This window comes from Rana temporaria, unplaced genomic scaffold (assembly GCF_905171775.1).
Source record: "Rana temporaria unplaced genomic scaffold, aRanTem1.1, whole genome shotgun sequence".
NCBI lineage: Eukaryota > Metazoa > Chordata > Amphibia > Anura > Ranidae > Rana > Rana temporaria.
Genome location: NW_024404508.1, coordinates 39,939 through 61,196, shown reverse-complemented (window position 1 = coordinate 61,196; position 21,258 = coordinate 39,939). Strand labels below are relative to the sequence as shown.

Below are 21,258 nucleotides of genomic sequence, written 5' to 3'. Positions count from 1 at the left end.
TTGTTGTCGGAAATTCCGATCGTGTGTACGCAGCATTAGGGTTTATTAAAACGAGGCATCTACTCACATAAAAAGATGGTAACACAGCATAACACACAGATCGCGCTCTACACCCCGGGAGGCGTGATGACGTCACCTCTGTGGCTCCGCACAAAATGTTTCATCCTAACAAAGTCGTCATTGGGGAAAAATTGGAAAAATTGTTTAAGTGACTTCAGAAAGAAGTTCCTAGGACTGGACATCTCAAAGAGGACTTTCCACCATCACTGTTGTTGGCTCTTCATTTATATGAAGGTGTCGGGTCAGAGAGTGAGGAGCTCCATTGGGGCATTCTGGAGTCCCAGAATGATAGAAGAAGAAAGCAGATGATTCGACCTTCCTTCATTCAATCAAAATGCAATGTCACCTTCGGGTGGATCAGTTTTTTCAGTTGGAGTTTTAATTGACTGATTGTTTTATCTGTTTGTGTTCTCTGCAGGCTGAACATCCATCAGGTGAGCTTCGGAGACAGAAGAGAGATTGGGTCATCCCTCCAATTCAATGCTCTGAAAATGAAAGAGGTCCATTTCCCAAAAGGCTCATCCAGGTACCTCCAACCTCCTTCCTCCAACCTCCTTCCTCCAACCTCCTTCCTCCTTCCTCCAACCTCCTTCCTCCAACCTCCTTCCTCCAACCTCCTTCCTCCAACCTCCTTCCTCCTTCCTCCAACCTCCTTCCTCCAACCTCCTTCCTCCAACCTCCAACCTCCTTCCTCCTTCCTCCTTCCTCCAACCTCCTTCCTCCTTCCTCCAACCTCCTTCCTCCTTCCTCCTTCCTCCAACCTCCTTCCTCCAACCTCCTTCCTCCAACCTCCTTCCTCCTTCCTCCTACCTCCTTCCTCCAACTTCCTTCCTCCATCCTTCCTCCAACCTCCTTCCTCCAACCTCCAACCTCCTTCCTCCAACCTCCTTCCTCCAACCTCCTTCCTCCAACCTCCTTCCTCCTTCCTCCAACCTCCTTCCTCCAACCTCCTTCCTCCTTCCTCCAACCTCCTTCCTCCAACCTCCTTCCTCCAACCTCCTTCCGTACAGAATACACCACACATTGGATGTTAGTACAGAATACACCACACCTTGGATGTTAGTACAGAATACACCACACATTGGATGTTAGTACAGAATACACCACACATTGGTTGTTAGTACAGAATACACCACACATTGGATGTTAGTACAGAATACACCACACATTGGATGTTAGTACAGAATACACCACACATTGGTTGTTAGTACAGGATACACCACACATTGGATGTTAGTACAGAATACACCACACATTGGTTGTTAGTACAGGATACACACAGTGAGAAGTTCAGGAGTGTGCTACATACTTGCAGTGCAGAGTTCAGCCTTCCTCCACGGCTGCTTACCTCTGCATCCCCCAATCACATCTCACCCCTCTTCAACTCTGACCTCTGCATGCAACCCCCCCTCCCCCCACAAGATTTTGGAGTATTCGTATCTATTCAGTAAAAATAACATTTGTAAGGAGTCCACAAACTATTGTGATGTCACAGTTTAGGAGAAATCCTACCCACAATCCATGGGCATCAGAAAAATAGGAAAATAGTAGATGGGGTCACAAGGATAGAGCAAAGTTTATGTGGTGCTACTCCCAAAGGTGCCACTGGATAGGATAGATCCTCTGTTCTTTTCCTCAACCTTCCCAAGGCTCTCGGCCCCTCTGGCACACCAGGTTGAGTGAAAAGACAAACAAACACAGCAAATAATCCTTATTCTCCAATGATAGTGCTATAGCAAAAAGAGAAACGAACCAGTTAGCAGAGGTAGTCTGATTGTAATACCCGGTAATGATGAAACCCAAGCAAATACAAATAAATTGACAACTATTTGGCACAGTTTAGTATAAGGAATGGCTGAGCATGAGGGCTAAACATAAGAGACATGGGCCCCCCAGACCAGCATAAACTCCAGCAATGCCATCCAAAATGTAACGATGGGCAGGAATGAGACTAGATCTACCAATCTAGGGGTTATACTGTTAAATCTGATTTGGGGGTCTCAATCAAGACATTCAGATGAGATAGTAGATCCAGATCTTTGTAAAATATTATTAAAGTGGAGGTTCCCCTAAAAATAAACTTTTAACATTACATTTATGAGATTAACGACAATTAGAATCGGCTGTTTTTTTTTTAAAAAATACGTCCGTACATACAATTTCCTATATGTGTTCTCACCGTCGCTTCCGGGTATGATGGTCGGGGCTGGGCGTTCCTAATTGAGTGACAGGCATCCGACCGATGCATACATCGCGTCACGAGATGCCGAAAGAAGCCGAACGTCGGTGCGCAGGCACCGTATAGAGCCGCACCGACGTTCGGCTTCTTTCGGCATCTAAGCATCTAAGTAAGCTGCTGCTTCTTATCTGGCGGTGAAGGTCATCTTATGCCCCGTACACACAATCAGATTTTCCGTCGGGATAAACTCAGACGGATTTTTCCAACGGAATTACAAATTCTAAGTGTAATAGCCAGATTCAGAGAGAGTTACGCCGGCGTATCAGTAGATACGCCGACGTAACTCAGAATCTACGCCGTTGTAAGTTTAAGTGTATTCTCAAGCTGAGATGCACTTAAACCTATCTAAGATACGACGGCCTGCACCGTCGTATCTTAGGGTGCAATATTTAGGCTGGCCGCTAGGTGGCGCTTCCGTTGAGTTCGGCGTAGAATATGTAAATCACTAGATACGCCGATTCACGAACGTACGTGCGCCCGTCGCAGTAAAGATACACCGTTTCCGTAAGAGGTACGCCGGCGTAAAGATAAAGCTGCCCCCTAGGTGGCGTAGCCAATGTTAAGTATGGCCGTCGTTCCCGCGTCGAAATCTGAAAAATTTACGTCGTTTGCGTAAGTCGTCCGTGAATGGGGCTGGACGTAATTTACGTTCACGTCGAAACCAATACGCCCTTGCGGCGTACTTTGGAGCAATGCACACTGGGATATGTACACGGACGGCACATGCGCCGTTCGTAAAAAACGTCAATCACGTCGGGTCACCTTCTATTTACATAAAACACGCCCCCCTCATCCTCATTTGAATTAGGCGCGCTTACGCCGGCCCCATTTACGCTTCGCCGCCGTAAGTTAGGAGGCAAGTGCTTTGTGAATACAGTACTTGCCTCTCTGACTTAAGGCGGCGTAGCGTAAATACGATACGCTACGCCGCCTTAAAGACGCGCCGCCCTACCTGAATCTAGCTAATAGTCTCATCTATATATAACTCAACATTATCAGACCCCTATAATTCTACTCATCCTCCTGACCTGCGCTAATGGTGGCAGAGCGAGGCATAAACCAACTAGGTGGGCGTGGATATATTTGAACAATATAAACAATATGGAGGGATATACATGTTGTGTCCTCTGTGTTGTGAGGGACACAAGACTCTGGTCTGGAACAATGGATGTTTTATTTCAGTACAGGCTGTACACTGCAAAATGCATCTCAGGACAGGACAGGTTATCCGCTTCCTACATGTGCTCTCTCCAAGATGGCTACTATGCCCCTTGACCCTTGTCATCACTGCTGGGTGGAGCCAGCCTTAAAGTGACAGTACATATTGAAACCTTCAGGTATAACAATAAGGGAAACACTTTTCACACCTGCCGCTAGGGCCGGGCCTTTTGGCTAGGACCAGAGGGATTTTTGTTTCCTGGCCGGAGGGCCGGCCAATGTATTGCACGTTGGTCACTTTACCTCACTCTCCCATCTTCCTTCTCCCCCACTTTCCTTTTTAATTTACCCCGTGTTTGTCACGTTTTTGTCTTTTTTTTGTTATGGTGCTTGCACTTTATGTGTGGCGAGTAGGGTGCTGGTCCTCGGGCCGGCCTCTGAAAGTCTTGGGAGTCGGTGGACTCGGCCTTCTGGTTAGGTTCACCGGCTCTCATGGGGTCTCCCTTCGGGGGAGCCTCACCGAGGAGGGTTCTGTTTCGGCAGTCCCTCTGAGGATGTTAGGTCCTTGTGGCTTCGGCTGCTTGGGCCAAGTTGGGTCCATATGGCTTCGGCTGTATGGACCACAGTAACTCTTTTCCCTGTCAGGAGCCTAACGCCCCGGGGGATCAGAGCTGGGTCCTTTTTGAAGACCAATTGCGATGCACCCGTCGCAGTTTTTTGTGTTTCACTCTTTATGTGTGTGCACATTTTTCCCTGCACCGGGTGGAGTTTTTTGGGTTGTGTTTTGCACGCCACAGGCTTTTCAATAGAAAAAAAAAATAACAATAAGGAAAACATGTAAGGTGAATATTAGGGGCAGTCTTCAACATTAATCTCCTGCCGGCTTACATTGGGACCCTTTTTCGTCTAAGCATTGGTGCACTTATGATAGTCCTTCAACGCTGCGTGGAGTAAGATAACAACAATAGGTGCAGCTTAGTTCAGTGCAGTGTGGAAAAGAAAAAAGCCAAAAGGTAATAAATGTTTTCCCCACCGGCACGGACAGATCTTCCTGCATAGACTCCCATAGTGCCAAGAGAGCGGGCTTTCCTGGGCGATTCAATATAAACTCTCTCCTCCCACTTGCACATGGTCTGGGTGGACCCAGAGCTGGTGCAAGGATTTTTGACACCCTAGGCAAAGCTTCATTTTGCCGTCCCCCCCCATTGGCTCCACCCTGACCCCACCCCCTTTGCCCTGCCCATGTATACCCTACCTTTTTAATGAAGCGCCTATCAAATGCAGCCTATCAATGAATGTTTGCTTGCTCCCATTTACTTGGGAGTCAGGACACAGACACAGTCCTCCGCCACCTTTGCGCCTCTGACACTATGTGCGAACGGAGCGGCAGCTGCCTGCTGATGCTGAGACTTAGTTGCTTGCTGCAGAGAGAAGAAAGTAGGAACACCAACGGCCAGGCGCCCCCCAGTCAGCAGTGCGCCCTAGGTGGCTGCCTAGTTTGCCTAGTGGTAGCACCGGCCCTGGGAGGACCTGTAGGTGGGTTCCAGGTGTGCAACATTGAGGTCTATGAGTTCGCTAGAATTGGATCTCCCCCTGCTGACTGGAGGAGTATTATTTAGGTCAAAATTCATAACACAAAGGAGGGGGAAAAACAAAAAAAAGATAAATTTACCCGTCACCATATTGTCGTAATAAAACATCTGGCTACATTAGTAATCATGAAAATGAAGGAGGAGCCTCCACCCTTATAAAATAAATAATCAGAACCTTTATGAAAGTGTATCACTCTTCCCATTTCCCATATTGCTTCCCTCCAGGTCAAGTCCAGCCGCGCCGGCGAACTTTCTGTGTTCTACAGCATCACAGGCCAAGGGGCCGACTCTCCGCCCGTGGGGACTTTTATCATTGAGAGGACTACTGGATGGCTTAACGTGACCCGGCCTCTGGACAGAGAGACTATACCCAAATATGTGGTAAGCAAACATTTTATCTGCTAACTAATACTGATTACCTCGGAGTCCTGCCTGTCTGTGCCCAGTCTGGGTCCTGCCTGGCTGTGCCCAGTCTGAGTCCTGCCTGTCTGTGCCCAGTCTGAGTCCTGCCTGTCTGTGCCCAGTCTGAGTCTGCCTGTCTGTGCCCAGTCTGGGTCCTGCCTGGCTGTGCCCAGTCTGAGTCTGCCTGTCTGTGCCCAGTCTGAGTCTGCCTGTCTGTGCCCAGTCTGAGTCCTGCCGGTCTGTACCCAGTCTGAGTCTGCCTGTCTGTGCCCAGTCTGAGTCTGCCTGTCTGTGCCCAGTCTGAGTCTGCCTGTCTGTGCCCAGTCTGAGTCTGCCTGTCTGTGCCCAGTCTGAGTCCTGCCGGTCTGTACCCAGTCTGAGTCCTGCCTGTGCCCAGTCTGGGTCCTGCCTGTTTGTGCCCAGTCTGAGTCCTGCCTCTGTCCAGTCTGAGTCCTGCCTGTGTCCAGTCTGAGTCCTGCCTGTCTGTGCCCAGTCTGAGTCCTGCCTGTCTGTGCCCAGTCTGAGTCCTGCCTGTCTGTGCCCAGTCTGAGTCCTGCCTGTCTGTGCCCAGTCTGAGTCCTGCCTGTGTCCAGTCTGAGTCTGCCTGTCTGTGCCCAGTCTGAGTCTGCCTGTCTGTGCCCAGTCTGAGTCCTGCCGGTCTGTACCCAGTCTGAGTCCTGCCTGTGCCCAGTCTGGGTCCTGCCTGTTTGTGCCCAGTCTGAGTCCTGCCTCTGTCCAGTCTGAGGCCTCGTACACACGGCCGAGGAACTCGACGTGCCAAACACGTCGAGTTCCTCGGCCAGTTCAGCCCTGAAGCCGCCGAGGACCTCGGCGGGCCGAGAGCTCCCATAGAACAACGAGGAAATAGAGAACATGTTCTCTATTTCCTCGCCGAGGTCCTCGTCGGCTTCCTCGGCCGAAAGTGTACACACGACCAGTTTCCTCGGCAGAATTCAGCCAGAAACTCGGTCGGAAGCTGAATTCTGCCGAGGAAACTGGTCGTGTGTACGGGGCCTGAGTCCTGCCTGTGTCCAGTCTGAGTCCTGCCTGTCTGTGCCCAGTCTGAGTCCTGCCTGTCTGTGCCCAGTCTGAGTCCTGCCTGTCTGTGCCCAGTCTGAGTCCTGCCTGTGTCCAGTCTGAGTCCTGCCTGGCTGTGCCCAGTCTGAGTCCTGCCTGTCTGTGCCCAGTCTGAGTCCTGCCTGTCTGTGCCCAGTCTGAGTCCTGCCTGTCTGTGCCCAGTCTGAGTCTGAGTCTGCCTGAGTCACGCTCCTCCTGCGGTCCCCCACGCCCCCCCCCCACGTTCCCGCTGAAAAAAAGCCCTGAGAAGAAGTAGATCTTTTCTACAATGAAGAGCCTGCTCACAATATTTCAATTGTTATTGTTAGTTCCTCCTGGTATCATGGAGTGGATCTCTGGTAGTACGGTAAGTTCCTATAATGTGAGGTCACTCTGCGTGTAATGCAGCGGGATGACGTCACAGGGTGAGAGATAAAATGATTTTCAGTGGGGGGGGGGGGGGTGGGGCAAATTGTTGAGTTAGCAACAAGATTTCCTCCCAGTTTCTGTTCTATGTCAGACAAGACGATTCTAAAATAATAGACTCATAGGGCCAGATTCAGGTAGATCCGCGTGATCTATGTGATTTAAGATCCACTGCCGCAAGTTTGCGAGGCAAGTGGGTAATTCACAAACCACTTACCTCCAAACTTGCGGCGGCGTCTCGCAAATCCCCCGGTGGAATTCAAATTCCGCGGCTAGGGGGAGTGTACTATTTAAATCAGGCGCGTTCCCACGCCGATTTAAATGAGCATGCGCCGTCCGTGAAATTTCCCGGCGTGCATTGCTCCCACTGACGTCACTAGGACGTCAGTGGTTTCGACGTGAACGTAACTTGCGACGTGCGGGTTTCTGAATCGGCGTACGCAAACAACGTAAAAAAATTCAAAATTGACGCGGGAAAGCCGGCTATACTTAACATTGGCTGCGCCTGATAAAAGAAGGGGTAAGTATACGACGGGAAAGCCGCTACGGAAACGACGTAAGAACACTGCGACGGGTCCGCGTACGTTCGTGAATTTGCGTATCTCGCTGATTTACATATTATTTATCGTAAATCAGCGGGAACGCCCCCGGCGCCATTTTTAAATGGAAAAAAAGATCCGACAGTGTAACACATTGTAACACTGTCAGATCTTAGCCCTATCTATGTGTATCTGATTCTATGAACCAGGCGCATAGATAGGACCAGTGTAAGTCAGAGATACGATGGGGGATCAGGAGATATCAGGAGATAATACACCGGAGTATCTCTTTGTGAATCTGGCCCATAATTCTTGTTTCAGGTCTTGCTCTACGCCGTCTCATCAAATGGCCAACAAGTGGAGACCCCCATTGAGATTATTATTAAAGTGACCGATCAGAACGACAACCGTCCGTACTTCACCCAGCCGGTGTTTAAGGGCACAGTGACCGAGGGCTCCAAACCGCGTAAGTTGTCTTTTTTTTTTTTCAATTATTTAAAGTGATTGTAAAGGTTTAATTATTATTATTTTTTTATAATAATAAACATGTTATTCTTACCTGTTCTGTAATAGTTTTGCAGGGAGCAGCCCCCATTCTCCTCTTCTTGGGTCCCCCAATGGCACCCCTGCTTCCCCCCCCTCGCTGAGTGCCCCCACAGCAAGCAGCTTGCTATGGGGGCATTTGGGTGGGCTCGCTCCCAAGCTGGCTCAGTTTCCATAAGCCAGTGGCGGCTGGTGGGATTTTTTTTTTTGGGGGGGGGGGGGGGGCAGCAAACAGTATTAGGGGGGCTGAGGGAGGGGAACTGCATGCAGAAGGTTTGGAGAGAATGGAGCTCCATTGTTGTACACATGGGACACACTGTACAAAACCTTCAATCTCACTAACCCCCATTTTTCCCAATACAATAATATTACTAACCAGAAATTTCAGCCTAGAAGACTCCCGTTATCATCTCTCCACTTGTCCACCAGAGTTCCAGCAAGCAGAAAGCGAAAGCTCAGAAATCAGTTCTACTGGAAGATATTTTAGGACCTTTATCACCCACTCCCCGTAATTAGTGATCTGAGCCTAGGTTCACATTGGAGCGATTTGTCATGCAATTTGAGAGATCACCACCAATCACCAGCCGTCACCAGCAATCACCAGCAATCACCAGTCGTCACCAGCAATCACCAATCACCAGCCGTCACCAGCAATCACCAATCACCAGTCGTCACCAGCAATCGCCAATCACCAATCACCACCAATCACCAGCAGTCACCAATCACCACCAATCACCAGCAGTCACCAATCACCAGCAGTCACCAGCAATCACCAATCACCAGCCGTCACCAGCAATCACCAATCACCAGCCGTCACCAGCAATCGCCAATCACCAGCCGTCACCAGCAATCACCAATCACCAGCCGTCACCAGCAATCGCCAATCACCAATCACCAGCAGTCACCAATCACCAGCAGTCACCAGCAATCACCAATCACCAGCAGTCACCAGCAATCACCAGCAATCGCCAATCACCAGTAGTCACCAGCCATCACCACCAATCACCAGCCCTCACCAGCAATCACCAATCACCAGCCGTCACCAGCAATCACCAATCACCAGCCGTCACCAGCAATCACCAATCACCAGCCGTCACCAGCAATCACCAATCACCAGCCGTCACCAGCAATCACCAGCAATCGCCAATCACCAGTAGTCACCAGCCATCACCACCAATCACCAGCCCTCACCAGCAATCACCAATCACCAGCCGTCACCAGCAATCACCAATCACCAGCCGTCACCAGCAATCACCAATCACCAGCCGTCACCAGCAATCACCAATCACCAGCCGTCACCAGCAATCGCCAATCACCAGCCGTCACCAGCAATCACCAGCAATCACCAATCACCAGCAGTCACCAGCAGTCACCAGCAATCACCAATCACCAGTAGTCACCAGCCATCACCACCAATCACCAGCCGTCACCAGCAATCACCAATCACCAGCCGTCACCAGCAATCACCAATCACCAGCCGTCACCAGCAATCACCAATCACCAGCCGTCACCAGCAATCACCAATCACCAGCCGTCACCAGCAATCGCCAATCACCAGCCGTCACCAGCAATCACCAGCAATCACCAATCACCAGCCGTCACCAGCAATCACCAATCACCAGCCGTCACCAGCAATCACCAGCAATCACCAATCACCAGCCGTCACCAGCAATCACCAATCACCAGCCGTCACCAGCAATCACCAATCACCAGCCGTCACCAGCAATCGCCAATCACCAATCACCAGCAGTCACCAATCACCAGCAGTCACCAGCAATCACCAATCACCAGCCGTCACCAGCAATCGCCAATCACCAATCACCAGCAGTCACCAATCACCAGCAGTCACCAGCAATCACCAGCAATCGCCAATCACCAGCAGTCACCAGCAATCACCAATCACCAATCACCAGCAGTCACCAGCAGTCACCAATCACCAGCAGTCACCAGCAATCACCAATCACCAGCCGTCACCAGCAATCACCAATCACCAGCCGTCACCAGCAATCGCCAATCACCAATCACCAGCAGTCACCAATCACCAGCAGTCACCAATCACCAGCAGTCACCAGCAATCACCAGCAATCGCCAATCACCAGCAGTCACCAGCAATCACCAATCACCAATCACCAGCAGTCACCAGCAGTCACCAATCACCAGCAGTCACCAGCAGTCACCAATCACCAGCAGTCACCAATCACCAGCAGTCACCAATCACCAGCAGTCAAAAGCAAAACTTCTTTTCATTTTCCATTCAAATTTCTCACTCTTCAGCTTCCAACCAGCAAAATCTGGCAAACTCGGATGTGTGCTTTATAGAGATAGGAATGCGATGCAATTGCTGTCCGAATCGCATGCAGTTCCCCCACCTGATCACAGAAGCCGGTTATTGGCTTTTTTTCTCTTCACGCTGACAGCATGAGTAGAAGGGAGGAAAACCGATAACTGTCTTCTGTTAGCGGGACATTGGTCCCACACAGTGCCCATCAGTGCTGCTAATCAGTGCAACCCAGTGCCCCCTATCAGTGCCCATCAATGCCGCCTATCATAACCTGTCAGTGCCCATCAATGCCGCCTATCATAACCTGTCAGTGCCCATCAATGCCACCTATCATAACCTGTCAGTGCCCATCAATGCCGCCTATCATAACTTGTCAGTGCCCATCAATGCCGCCTATCATAACCTGTCAGTGCCCATCAATGCCACCTATCATAACCTGTCAGTGCCCATCAATGCCACCTATCATAACCTGTCAGTGCCCATCAATGCCACCTATCATAACCTGTCAGTGCCCATCAATGCCGCCTATCATAACCTGTCAGTGCCCATCAATGCCACCTATCATAACCTGTCAGTGCCCATCAATGCCGCCTATCATAACCTGTCAGTGCCCATCAATGCCGCCTATCATAACCTGTCAGTGCCCATCAATGCCGCCTATCATAACCTGTCAGTGCCCATCAATGCCACCTATCATAACCTGTCAGTGCCCATCAATGCCACCTATCATAACTTGTCAGTGCCCATCAATGCCGCCTATCATAACCTGTCAGTGCCCATCAATGCCACCTATCATAACCTGTCAGTGCCCATCAATGCCACCTATCATAACCTGTCAGTGCCCATCAATGCCACCTATCATAACCTGTCAGTGCCCATCAATGCCGCCTATCATAACCTGTCAGTGCCCATCAATGCCACCTATCATAACCTGTCAGTGCCCATCAATGCCGCCTATCATAACCTGTCAGTGCCCATCAATGCCACCTATCATAACCTGTCAGTGCCCATCAATGCCGCCTATCATAACCTGTCAGTGCCCATCAATGCCACCTATCATAACCTGTCAGTGCCCATCAATGCCGCCTATCATAACCTGTCAGTGCCCATCAATGCCACCTATCATAACCTGTCAGTGCCCATCAATGCCACCTATCATAACCTGTCAGTGCCCATCAATGCCGCCTATCATAACCTGTCAGTGCCCATCAATGCCGCCTATCATAACCTGTCAGTGCCCATCAATGCCGCCTATCATAACCTGTCAGTGCCCATCAATGCCGCCTATCATAACCTGTCAGTGCCCATCAATGCCACCTATCATAACCTGTCAGTGCCCATCAATGCCGCCTATCATAACCTGTCAGTGCCCATCAATGCCACCTATCATAACCTGTCAGTGCCCATCAATGCCACCTATCATAACCTGTCAGTGCCCATCAATGCCACCTATCATAACCTGTCAGTGCCCATCAATGCCACCTATCATAACCTGTCAGTGCCCATCAATGCCACCTATCATAACCTGTCAGTGCCCATCAATGCCACCTATCATAACCTGTCAGTGCCCATCAATGCCGCCTATCATAACCTGTCAGTGCCCATCAATGCCACCTATCATAACCTGTCAGTGCCCATCAATGCCGCCTATCATAACCTGTCAGTGCCCATCAATGCCACCTATCATAACCTGTCAGTGCCCATCAATGCCGCCTATCATAACCTGTCAGTGCCCATCAATGCCGCCTATCATAACCTGTCAGTGCCCATCAATGCCGCCTATCATAACCTGTCAGTGCCCATCAATGCCGCCTATCATAACCTGTCAGTGCCCATCAATGCCGCCTATCATAACCTGTCAGTGCCCATCAATGCCGCCTATCATAACTTGTCAGTGCCCATCAATGCCGCCTATCATAACCTGTCAGTGCCCATCAATGCCACCTATCATAACCTGTCAGTGCCCATCAATGCCGCCTATCATAACCTGTCAGTGCCCATCAATGCCGCCTATCATAACCTGTCAGTGCCCATCAATGCCACCTATCATAACCTGTCAGTGCCCATCAATGCCACCTATCATAACCTGTCAGTGCCCATCAATGCCACCTATCATAACCTGTCAGTGCCCATCAATGCCACCTATCATAACCTGTCAGTGCCCATCAATGCCGCCTATCATAACCTGTCAGTGCCCATCAATGCCGCCTATCATAACCTGTCAGTGCCCATCAATGCCGCCTATCATAACCTGTCAGTGCCCATCAATGCCACCTATCATAACCTGTCAGTGCCCATCAATGCCACCTATCATAACCTGTCAGTGCCCATCAATGCCGCCTATCATAACCTGTCAGTGCCCATCAATGCCGCCTATCATAACCTGTCAGTGCCCATCAATGCCGCCTATCATAACCTGTCAGTGCCCATCAATGCCACCTATCATAACCTGTCAGTGCCCATCAATGCCGCCTATCATAACCTGTCAGTGCCCATCAATGCCACCTATCATAACCTGTCAGTGCCCATCAATGCCACCTATCATAACCTGTCAGTGCCCATCAATGCCACCTATCATAACCTGTCAGTGCCCATCAATGCCGCCTATCATAACCTGTCAGTGCCCATCAATGCCGCCTATCATAACCTGTCAGTGCCCATCAATGCCACCTATCATAACCTGTCAGTGCCCATCAATGCCGCCTATCATAACCTGTCAGTGCCCATCAATGCCGCCTATCATAACCTGTCAGTGCCCATCAATGCCACCTATCATAACCTGTCAGTGCCCATCAATGCCACCTATCATAACCTGTCAGTGCCCATCAATGCCGCCTATCATAACCTGTCAGTGCCCATCAATGCCGCCTATCATAACCTGTCAGTGCCCATCAATGCCGCCTATCATAACCTGTCAGTGCCCATCAATGCCACCTATCATAACCTGTCAGTGCCCATCAATGCCGCCTATCATAACCTGTCAGTGCCCATCAATGCCGCCTATCATAACCTGTCAGTGCCCATCAATGCCACCTATCATAACCTGTCAGTGCCCATCAATGCCACCTATCATAACCTGTCAGTGCCCATCAATGCCGCCTATCATAACCTGTCAGTGCCCATCAATGCCGCCTATCATAACCTGTCAGTGCCCATCAATGCCGCCTATCATAACCTGTCAGTGCCCATCAATGCCGCCTATCATAACCTGTCAGTGCCCATCAATGCCGCCTATCATAACCTGTCAGTGCCCATCAGTGAAAGAGAAAAATTACTTGTTTGCAAAATGTTATAACAATCTATGACAAAGGTTTTTTTTTTTTCAAAATTTTGCTCCTTTTTTTGTTTATTTAGCAAAAAGAACCAATTTTTTCACACAAATAGAGATTTCTTTTGGTGGTATTTAACCGCTTATCGTCTGCGTCACGTACATTTATTTCAGCAGGACGGCCACTTTGTGCCAGATGACAAACCTAGTATGTGATCTCACGGGACTGGGGCGCATGTGCGTGCCACCAGCGACCCGCTCCCGCTGTGATTGGACATAGTGGGAGCCAATCAGCAGGACCGGTGGGACCTGACAATCATTTGAGAAATAAGCAGAACAGCGGTCTTCCTATGTAAACAAGGCAGACTGTCGTTCTGTCAGCAGAGAAGGTAGTGATCCTGTGTTTCTGCTAAGCAGGATCTCTGGCTTCCCATAGTACAAGCACCACCCCCACAGTTAGAAATCCCATTGTTAGGCACATACTTAACCCTTTGATCGCCCCTGATGTTAACCCCTTCCCTGCCAGTGTCATTAGTACAGTGACAGTGCATATTTTTTAGCACTGATCATTGTATTGGTGTCACTGGTCCCCAAAAAGTGTCACTTAGTGTCAGATTTGTCCACCACAATGTCGCAGATAGACTAAAGGGAAACTGCCGCTCCAGGTGAGTGCACTCAGCAATCAGTGTCCTCTCAGAAGCGTGGGTGCCGGCAATGCACGGAGCGAAGACCGGAGAAAAGACTGGACAGCCGCACTTCCACGAAATTCTTAAAATGTTGCTTTTAATGGTAAAAAATAGAAACAGCACTACAGATCACAGCAGACAGTGGGGTGGATAGCTGACGCGTTTCCCACTGGGGTATCAGCGCTTAGTCATAGCTAGATGTCGCAGTCCCGCTGTAAGTTGCTGATCTCCGCCATTAGTAGTAAAAAAAAATCCATAAAAATATCCCATAGTTTGTAGATGATATAGCTTTTGCGCAAACCAATCAATATACATTTATTGGGATTTTTTTTACCAAAGTCATGTAGAAGTCATATTGGCCAAAATTGATGAAGAAATTAGATTTTTTCTTTTACATTTTTTTTATTGGATGTATTTTACAGCAGAAAAAAAAATATTGGGATTATTTTTCAAAATTGTCAGTCTTGTATTTTTTTAAAGTGCAAAAACAGCAGAGGCGATTAAATACCACCAACAGAAAGCTCTATTTGAGGGAGAAAATGGACATCAATTTTATTTGGGGAAAACGTCGCACGACCGCGCAATTGTCAGGTTAAATAACGCAGTGCTGTATTGCAAAAAATGGCCATAGAGGGGGGTAAATCTTCCAGAGCTGAAGCGGTTTATCACCACTGGGGTTTTTATTACAGTAGTACCTTGGATTACGCACATAATTTGTTGTAATCCAAAACACTCGTATATCAAAGCGAGTTTCCCCATAGGAATCAATGGAAACTCGGATAATTCGTTCCACAATGACTGCTGGTGTATGCAGTACCGCATGTGGCCAGAGGTGCGGGGGGCTCCCTCCTCCATTGTAATGTCTCTTCTCCTCCCCCTTTAGGGACTCCTGTGATGAATGTCACAGCAGAAGACGCCGACGACACCGAGGACACCAATAATGGAATTCTCGCCTACTCTATCGTCGGTCAGGATCCCCCTCTACCAACCCCTACAATGTTCACCATCGATCAAGCCTCCGGACTGATCAGCGTTGTGACCGCCGGATTGGACCGCGAGGTTTGTGATTGAATGAAATCTTCTTCTATCTTCTTGCAGCTTTGGTGGTGAGAAATCCCCACCACCACCACCACTCACAGTCCCGGCTAACTATGGCTGACATTCCACAGCTACTGGTGTCTTCCTCCAGCGATGGATTCCCCCGGAATGTGGAATCATCGGGAGATACAGCTGCTAGAAAGTGGGGGATTTTATTCTGGGATTCGGAGGAAGGGATGGAAAACCCGGACAGCTGTCTAGAACTAAACTGATAGGTGTGGATGGAGACGTCCAATCATAGGCGTGCGCAGCCTATTGCATTAGGGTGTGCACCCCAAAACTCAAACACACATGCGTGCGCATATATATATACACAAACACTCCTATATGTACATAAAACCACCCATTCATGTGCCTGCCTGACCCAAGTGCCTTCGTTCACCTTTTTATTAAAGAATAATAAATGGATAGATTTTTTCCTGGGGCATTAAAAAAAGAATAAAACTGGAGACTGCAAAGTATTGCCCCCGCAGTCAGCAGAGTGCGGGTGAGGGGTCGGGCTCCTGCAGACACTGCCTACTGTTGCCCGTCCCTCTGTATGGCTGCCATTGCAGAGCTGTAGGCCGTGTGAATGAATATCAGGTGTGCTGATCAGTGTGCCAGCTGCAGTGTCGGATTGGACTTGTAGTTTATACATTCTCAGATTCCTATGACTTACACTACTAAGCGCCCTGAAAGAGTCTCTCCTTATACTCCAGTGTGAGATCCCGAGAGCTTTCACACTGGAGCGGTGCGCTGGCAGGACGTTTAAAAAAGTCCCGCGAGCTGCATCTTTGAGGCGCTGTAGGAACGGTGAATAGCTGGGCACTTTAATTCCCGCTAGCAGCTGAAGAAAGGGTTAAAACTGTTGTGGCGCTCCGCCAGCGCTGTCCATTCATTCCAATGAGCATGAGGCGGTTTTTGAAGCGGTGTATACAGCGCTACCAAACCACCCCAAAGATGTTGCTTGCAGGACCTTTTCTAACGTCCTGCAAGCTCACGGCCCCCCCCCCCTCCGTGTAAAAACACTCAGGCTTTCACTGAGGAGGCATTTTTCAGGCGTTTTATAGGCGCTAAAACGCCTGAAAAATACCCCAGTGTGAAAGGGGTGTTAAGTCACACGCCAGCCTCCCCATCATACCACACTGGGATAATGTCCCTCTATGGTATGGCTTTGGGGTGAAGAATCAGGTAAGTGAAAGAGGTCGCACCCCCCAAGGCTGGACTTTTTTCCTGTCCTGGAGTTGGGCTGTATTATTATGATAGGTTAGGAATTCCTGGGACTCCTGAGGCGCTCCATAGATGGATTCCATATACACACTCGCTGTATGATTGTAACAGGATATAATGTGTATATGGAATCCATTGATGTAACACCTCAGAAGTCCCAGCCATTCCTAACCTGTTGAAGAATTTGACTTTCTGTAAACTTGCCCTGCAAAGTCCAGGCTGGCAGGTTTACAGCACAGAATTGTATCGTGGCAGAGTCAGTACTCTGTACAAGTAAAAGGTCTTCAGTCACCCCCAGGGGGAGCTGTGCTGGCTGCTGGACAGGGGGAAAGAGATGGAGGGTGCACTCTGTGTGTGATGATCACTTCCTGCTCCTCCCACCTGTACTTCAGCTGTAAAAGCTCCGACTGACTCAGCCAGACAGGAAGAAGCCGAGGAGAGACACAGTTTTCCCCCAAATTCTGCATCAGAGAGGAGATGGCAAGCAGCTGTCTTGTGGCACACAGGGAGGGCCTAGGATGGTGGGCATAGGATGGTGGGCATAGGATGGAGGGCATAGGATGGTGGGCATAGGATGGTGGACATAGGATGGTGGGCATAGGATGGTGGGCATAGGATGGAGGGCATAGGATGGAGGGCATAGGATGGTGGGCATAGGATGGTGGGCATAGGATGGAGGGCATAGGATGGTGGGCATAGGATGGAGGGCATAGGATGGTGGGCATAGGATGAAGGGCATAGGATTTTGTATCCAACTCCTGACTTGTGCCTGTTCACAACTTTATCCCGGAGATCCCGGAGACCGCGCCACCTATAGGGGATTGTTTGCTTCAGTTGCACTACCAGGGGCTGAAATGCTCTAGGAAAGCTCTTTTCATGCTGAGCCAATCACAATGACCCAAGCTGATCACAGGTGAAAATCACATGGCTTTGTGTGCCACTATGAAGGTGATTATCTACACTTGATTGAGTGTACAAGACATTTGTAGGAGAGGGGAGGGGGGATCCTTTTTCCAACTGTCAGGACTTGGCTCTGCCCTTCATTCTCTGTGCTGGCAGCTCCCATCTCTCTACAGTGATCCACCTGTTGATGATCCTGCTCGTCAGCTCTGCCTACTTAAAGCGGGGGTTCACCCTTAGAGGGCACTTTTCCCCCTTAGCTTCCTGCTCGTTTTGTCTAGGGGAATCGGCTATTTATTTTAAAATATGATCCGTACTTACCCGTTTACGAGATGCATCTTCTCCGCCGCTTCCGGGTATGGGCTGCGGGAATGGGCGTTCCTTCTTGATTGACAGTCTTCCGAGAGGCTTCCGACGGTCGCTTCCATCGCGTCATGATTTTCCGAAAGAAGCCGAACGTCGGTGCGCAGGCGCAGTATAGAGCCGCACCGACGTTCGGCTTCTTTCGGCTACGAGTGACGCGATGGATGCGACCGTCGGAAGCCTCTCGGAAGACTGTCAATCAAGAAGGAACGCCCGCTCCCGAAGACCCATACCCGGAAGCGACGGAAGAAGATGCATCTCGAAAACGGTAAGTACCGCTCATATTTTACAACAAATAGCCGATTCCCCTAGACACAACGAGCAGGAAGCTAAGGCAAAAAAAAAAAGAATTGGTTGAACTCCCGCTTTAAAGCCTTCCAGTTCATTTGCTCTCTGCCTTCGCCTGTGTTTATATCACAAGATACTTTGTCCAGTGTTTTTACTGTGTTTTAATTGTGATTTACCTGTACTTCTGTCTCGGTCTGATTCATGGTTCCCGACACCAACTCAGTGATTCTGTTTTCTCTGACATGTTGGTATCTTTCACTTGGATGGTATAATTTGCACGGAGTAAATACAGCTGGATACATTGAAAACTGTGTCTGTCTTCATTTCAGGCTGCAAAGCAACAACATTTGATTATTTTAAAGGGGGGGTGGGTGATTATTTTCTATATCTGCTGTAGCTGGGGGGCATCATTAGGTCATCCATGCTCGGCCCCTTTTGGACAATGTCATGAAGGTGAGCGGCTTGTGGCCATATTTTGATTTTTATGAAAATAGCCTATACTGTATAAGTTGTTTTCATCAAGATCAAAACATGGCCACCCACAACACAGATGTATTGCAATACAAAAAGATGTACACAGTGGTGTCGTGGGACAGGCACTGCTGTTACTGGCAGCGTATTCTCTCTTGTCTCGGCCACTGCACGCCACGCACTGCACGCCACGCACCTGTGGGAGGAGGAGCCAGCGCCGGCTTAGGCACAACATACATTTTTTACACAGGCTGAGGCGGCAGCCAATCACGGAACAGCCGCGTCACAGTGATGTTAAGCAGAGGCCTGAGCGGCAGAGCCAATCCAATGCTGGGGCCGGGGGTGAGGAAAGAGGGATAAATATGTAGTCGGAAAAGACTGAGAGCAGCCCCAGCTCCCAGGCCAGCACCAGACTTAGAAAAAAAAGTCCACGGCTGCCGCGGAGACGACCGTGGCTGCCATTGCAACACAGGGGGCAAGTGTCTTCACTCTGACTTCAACACTCTTACGATTCCAGGGGGGGGCAATTGACCCCCCTTGCCCTATGGAGCGGATGTCCATGGCTGCCGGGTGATATTTTAAGGCTTCATTGTTGCTCAATTATTTCCTCAGCTGTCTGATGCCCTTTAGATTGTCCTGAAAGGGCCAATGAAGTCTCTTCTCCTTACTGCCCCCTGTTGGTGAGTCCTGGCTGGACATGGAATAATGGAAGGAGACTGAAGATCACACAATGATTGTATTTCCGATACATAATATTTATTATCATTTTCTCCTCAGCTGTATCCTGTGTATACTCTGACTATCAAAGCCGCGGACCAGGAGGGGGCCGGATATGAAACCAGCGCCAAAGCTGTGATCACCGTAATGCATGACAACTCTCCCGTATTCGATCCCATTCAGGTGAGTGTGAATCCCGCGTTCCGCCATTATGTAACGCTCCGTGTAACTCCGGGACAATGTTGTAGCAGCTATTCTCCCTGGAAATCAGTATTCCTAGGGCAGCCATACATGGATTGAGATTTAAAAATCCAAAAATAATGGATCGCAGTTTGGCTGGTTCAGCAGGGACCGTGTATGGGCAGGTGGGAAGATCAACCTTTATACAACCAGCCTGTCAGAGAAGCTACGCAGGGAAGGCTTGCGTGAAAAGCCAAGTCTTCAGTAACCCGCGGAAGACCGAAATAGTAGGGGCCTCCTGGAGCTCAACAGGGAACGGCACCCTGGTGGGAGAAGGCCCGGCCACCACACCGGTTCTTCTTGGGCACCGAGATGCAGGGCTTTTTTTCTCAGAGAAGAGGTGCAGGAACTCCCTACTTCCGAGACACCTGTTGTGTCCACCCCCTACCCACCTCCGAGCACCATTCCTTTGTTCCACCCTCTACCCGCCTCTGAGAACCATTCCTTGGTTCCACCCCCTACTAACCTCCGAGCACCATTCTTTGGTTCCACTACCTACCCACCTCCGAGCACCATTCTTTGGTTCCACCCCCACCCACCTCTGAGCATCATTCTTTGGTTCCACCCCCACCCACCTCTGAGCATCATTCTTTGGTTCCACCCCCCACCCACCTCTGAGCATCATTCTTTGGTTCCACCCCCTACCCACCTCAGAGCACCATTCCTTGGTACCACCCCCTACCCACCTCTGAGCACCATTCCTTGGTTCCACCCCCTACCCACCTCTGAGGACCATTCCTTGGTTCCACCCCCTACCCACCTCCGAGCACCATTCCTTGGTTCCACCCCCCTACCCACCTCTGAGGACCATTCCTTGGTACCACCCCCTACCCACCTCAGAGCACCATTCCTTGGTACCACCCCCTACCCACCTCTGAGCACCATTCCTTGGTTCCACCCCCCTACCCACCTCTGAGGACCATTCCTTGGTCCCACCCCCTACCCACCTCCGAGCACCATTCCTTGGTTCCACTCCCTATCTACCTCTTAGTAATGGATACAGAACCAAGTATCAATTTAGGTGCAGGAACTCCCTACTTCCGAGACACCTGTTGTGTCCACCCCCTACCCACCTCCGAGAACCATTCCTTGGTTCCACCCCCTACCCACCTCCGAGAACCATTCCTTGGTTCCACCCCCTACCCACCTCCGAGCATCATTCCTTGGTTCCACCCCCCTACCCACCTCAGAGCACCATTCTTTGGTTCCACTCCTTACCCACCTCCGAGAACGCTTCCTTGGTTCTACCCCCTACCCACCTCCAAGAACCCTTCCTTGGTCCCACTCCCTACCCACCTCCGAGAACGCTTCCTTGGTTCTACCCCCTACCCACCTCCAAGAACCCTTCCTTGGTCCCACTCCCTACCCACCTCCGAGCACAGTCCCTTGGTTCCACCCCCTATCTACCTCTTAGTAATGGATACAGAACCAAGTATCAATTTGTGGTGCTAAGTAATTTGTATATGATAGGAAGTAAAATAGATCCCCTGTAGCCAGCAACAATGGAGCTCCCCCAGCAACAATAGACCCCTCCCTCAACAGTTGATGTCTCCCAGTAGCAAAAGAGCCCCCCAGCAACAATAGATCTTCTACCAGCAACAACTGACCTCCCTATAGACCCTCCCCCTGTAATAATAGATCCCCCAGCAAGCATTAATAGACCCTCCAGTACACCCCAGCACCCCTTTGCCGTTACATACATTCAGAGCTGGAGGTGCTGGA

At 49.9% G+C, this 21,258-nt stretch overlaps 1 protein-coding gene across 1 annotated transcript in view; it reads left to right on the top strand.

Annotated features, from left to right (window-relative positions):
- LOC120922023 (cadherin-1-like) overlaps positions 1 to 21,258 on the top strand; it is a 58,699-nt gene that overhangs the window by 18,774 nt on the left and 18,667 nt on the right. Inside the window, exons 4-8 of the mRNA XM_040334559.1 lie at positions 479 to 586; positions 5,275 to 5,430; positions 7,794 to 7,938; positions 15,134 to 15,309; positions 19,357 to 19,479. Of these exons, the coding sequence (XP_040190493.1) occupies positions 479 to 586; positions 5,275 to 5,430; positions 7,794 to 7,938; positions 15,134 to 15,309; positions 19,357 to 19,479 (708 nt within the window). The remainder of the gene's footprint in view (positions 1 to 478; positions 587 to 5,274; positions 5,431 to 7,793; positions 7,939 to 15,133; positions 15,310 to 19,356; positions 19,480 to 21,258) is intronic.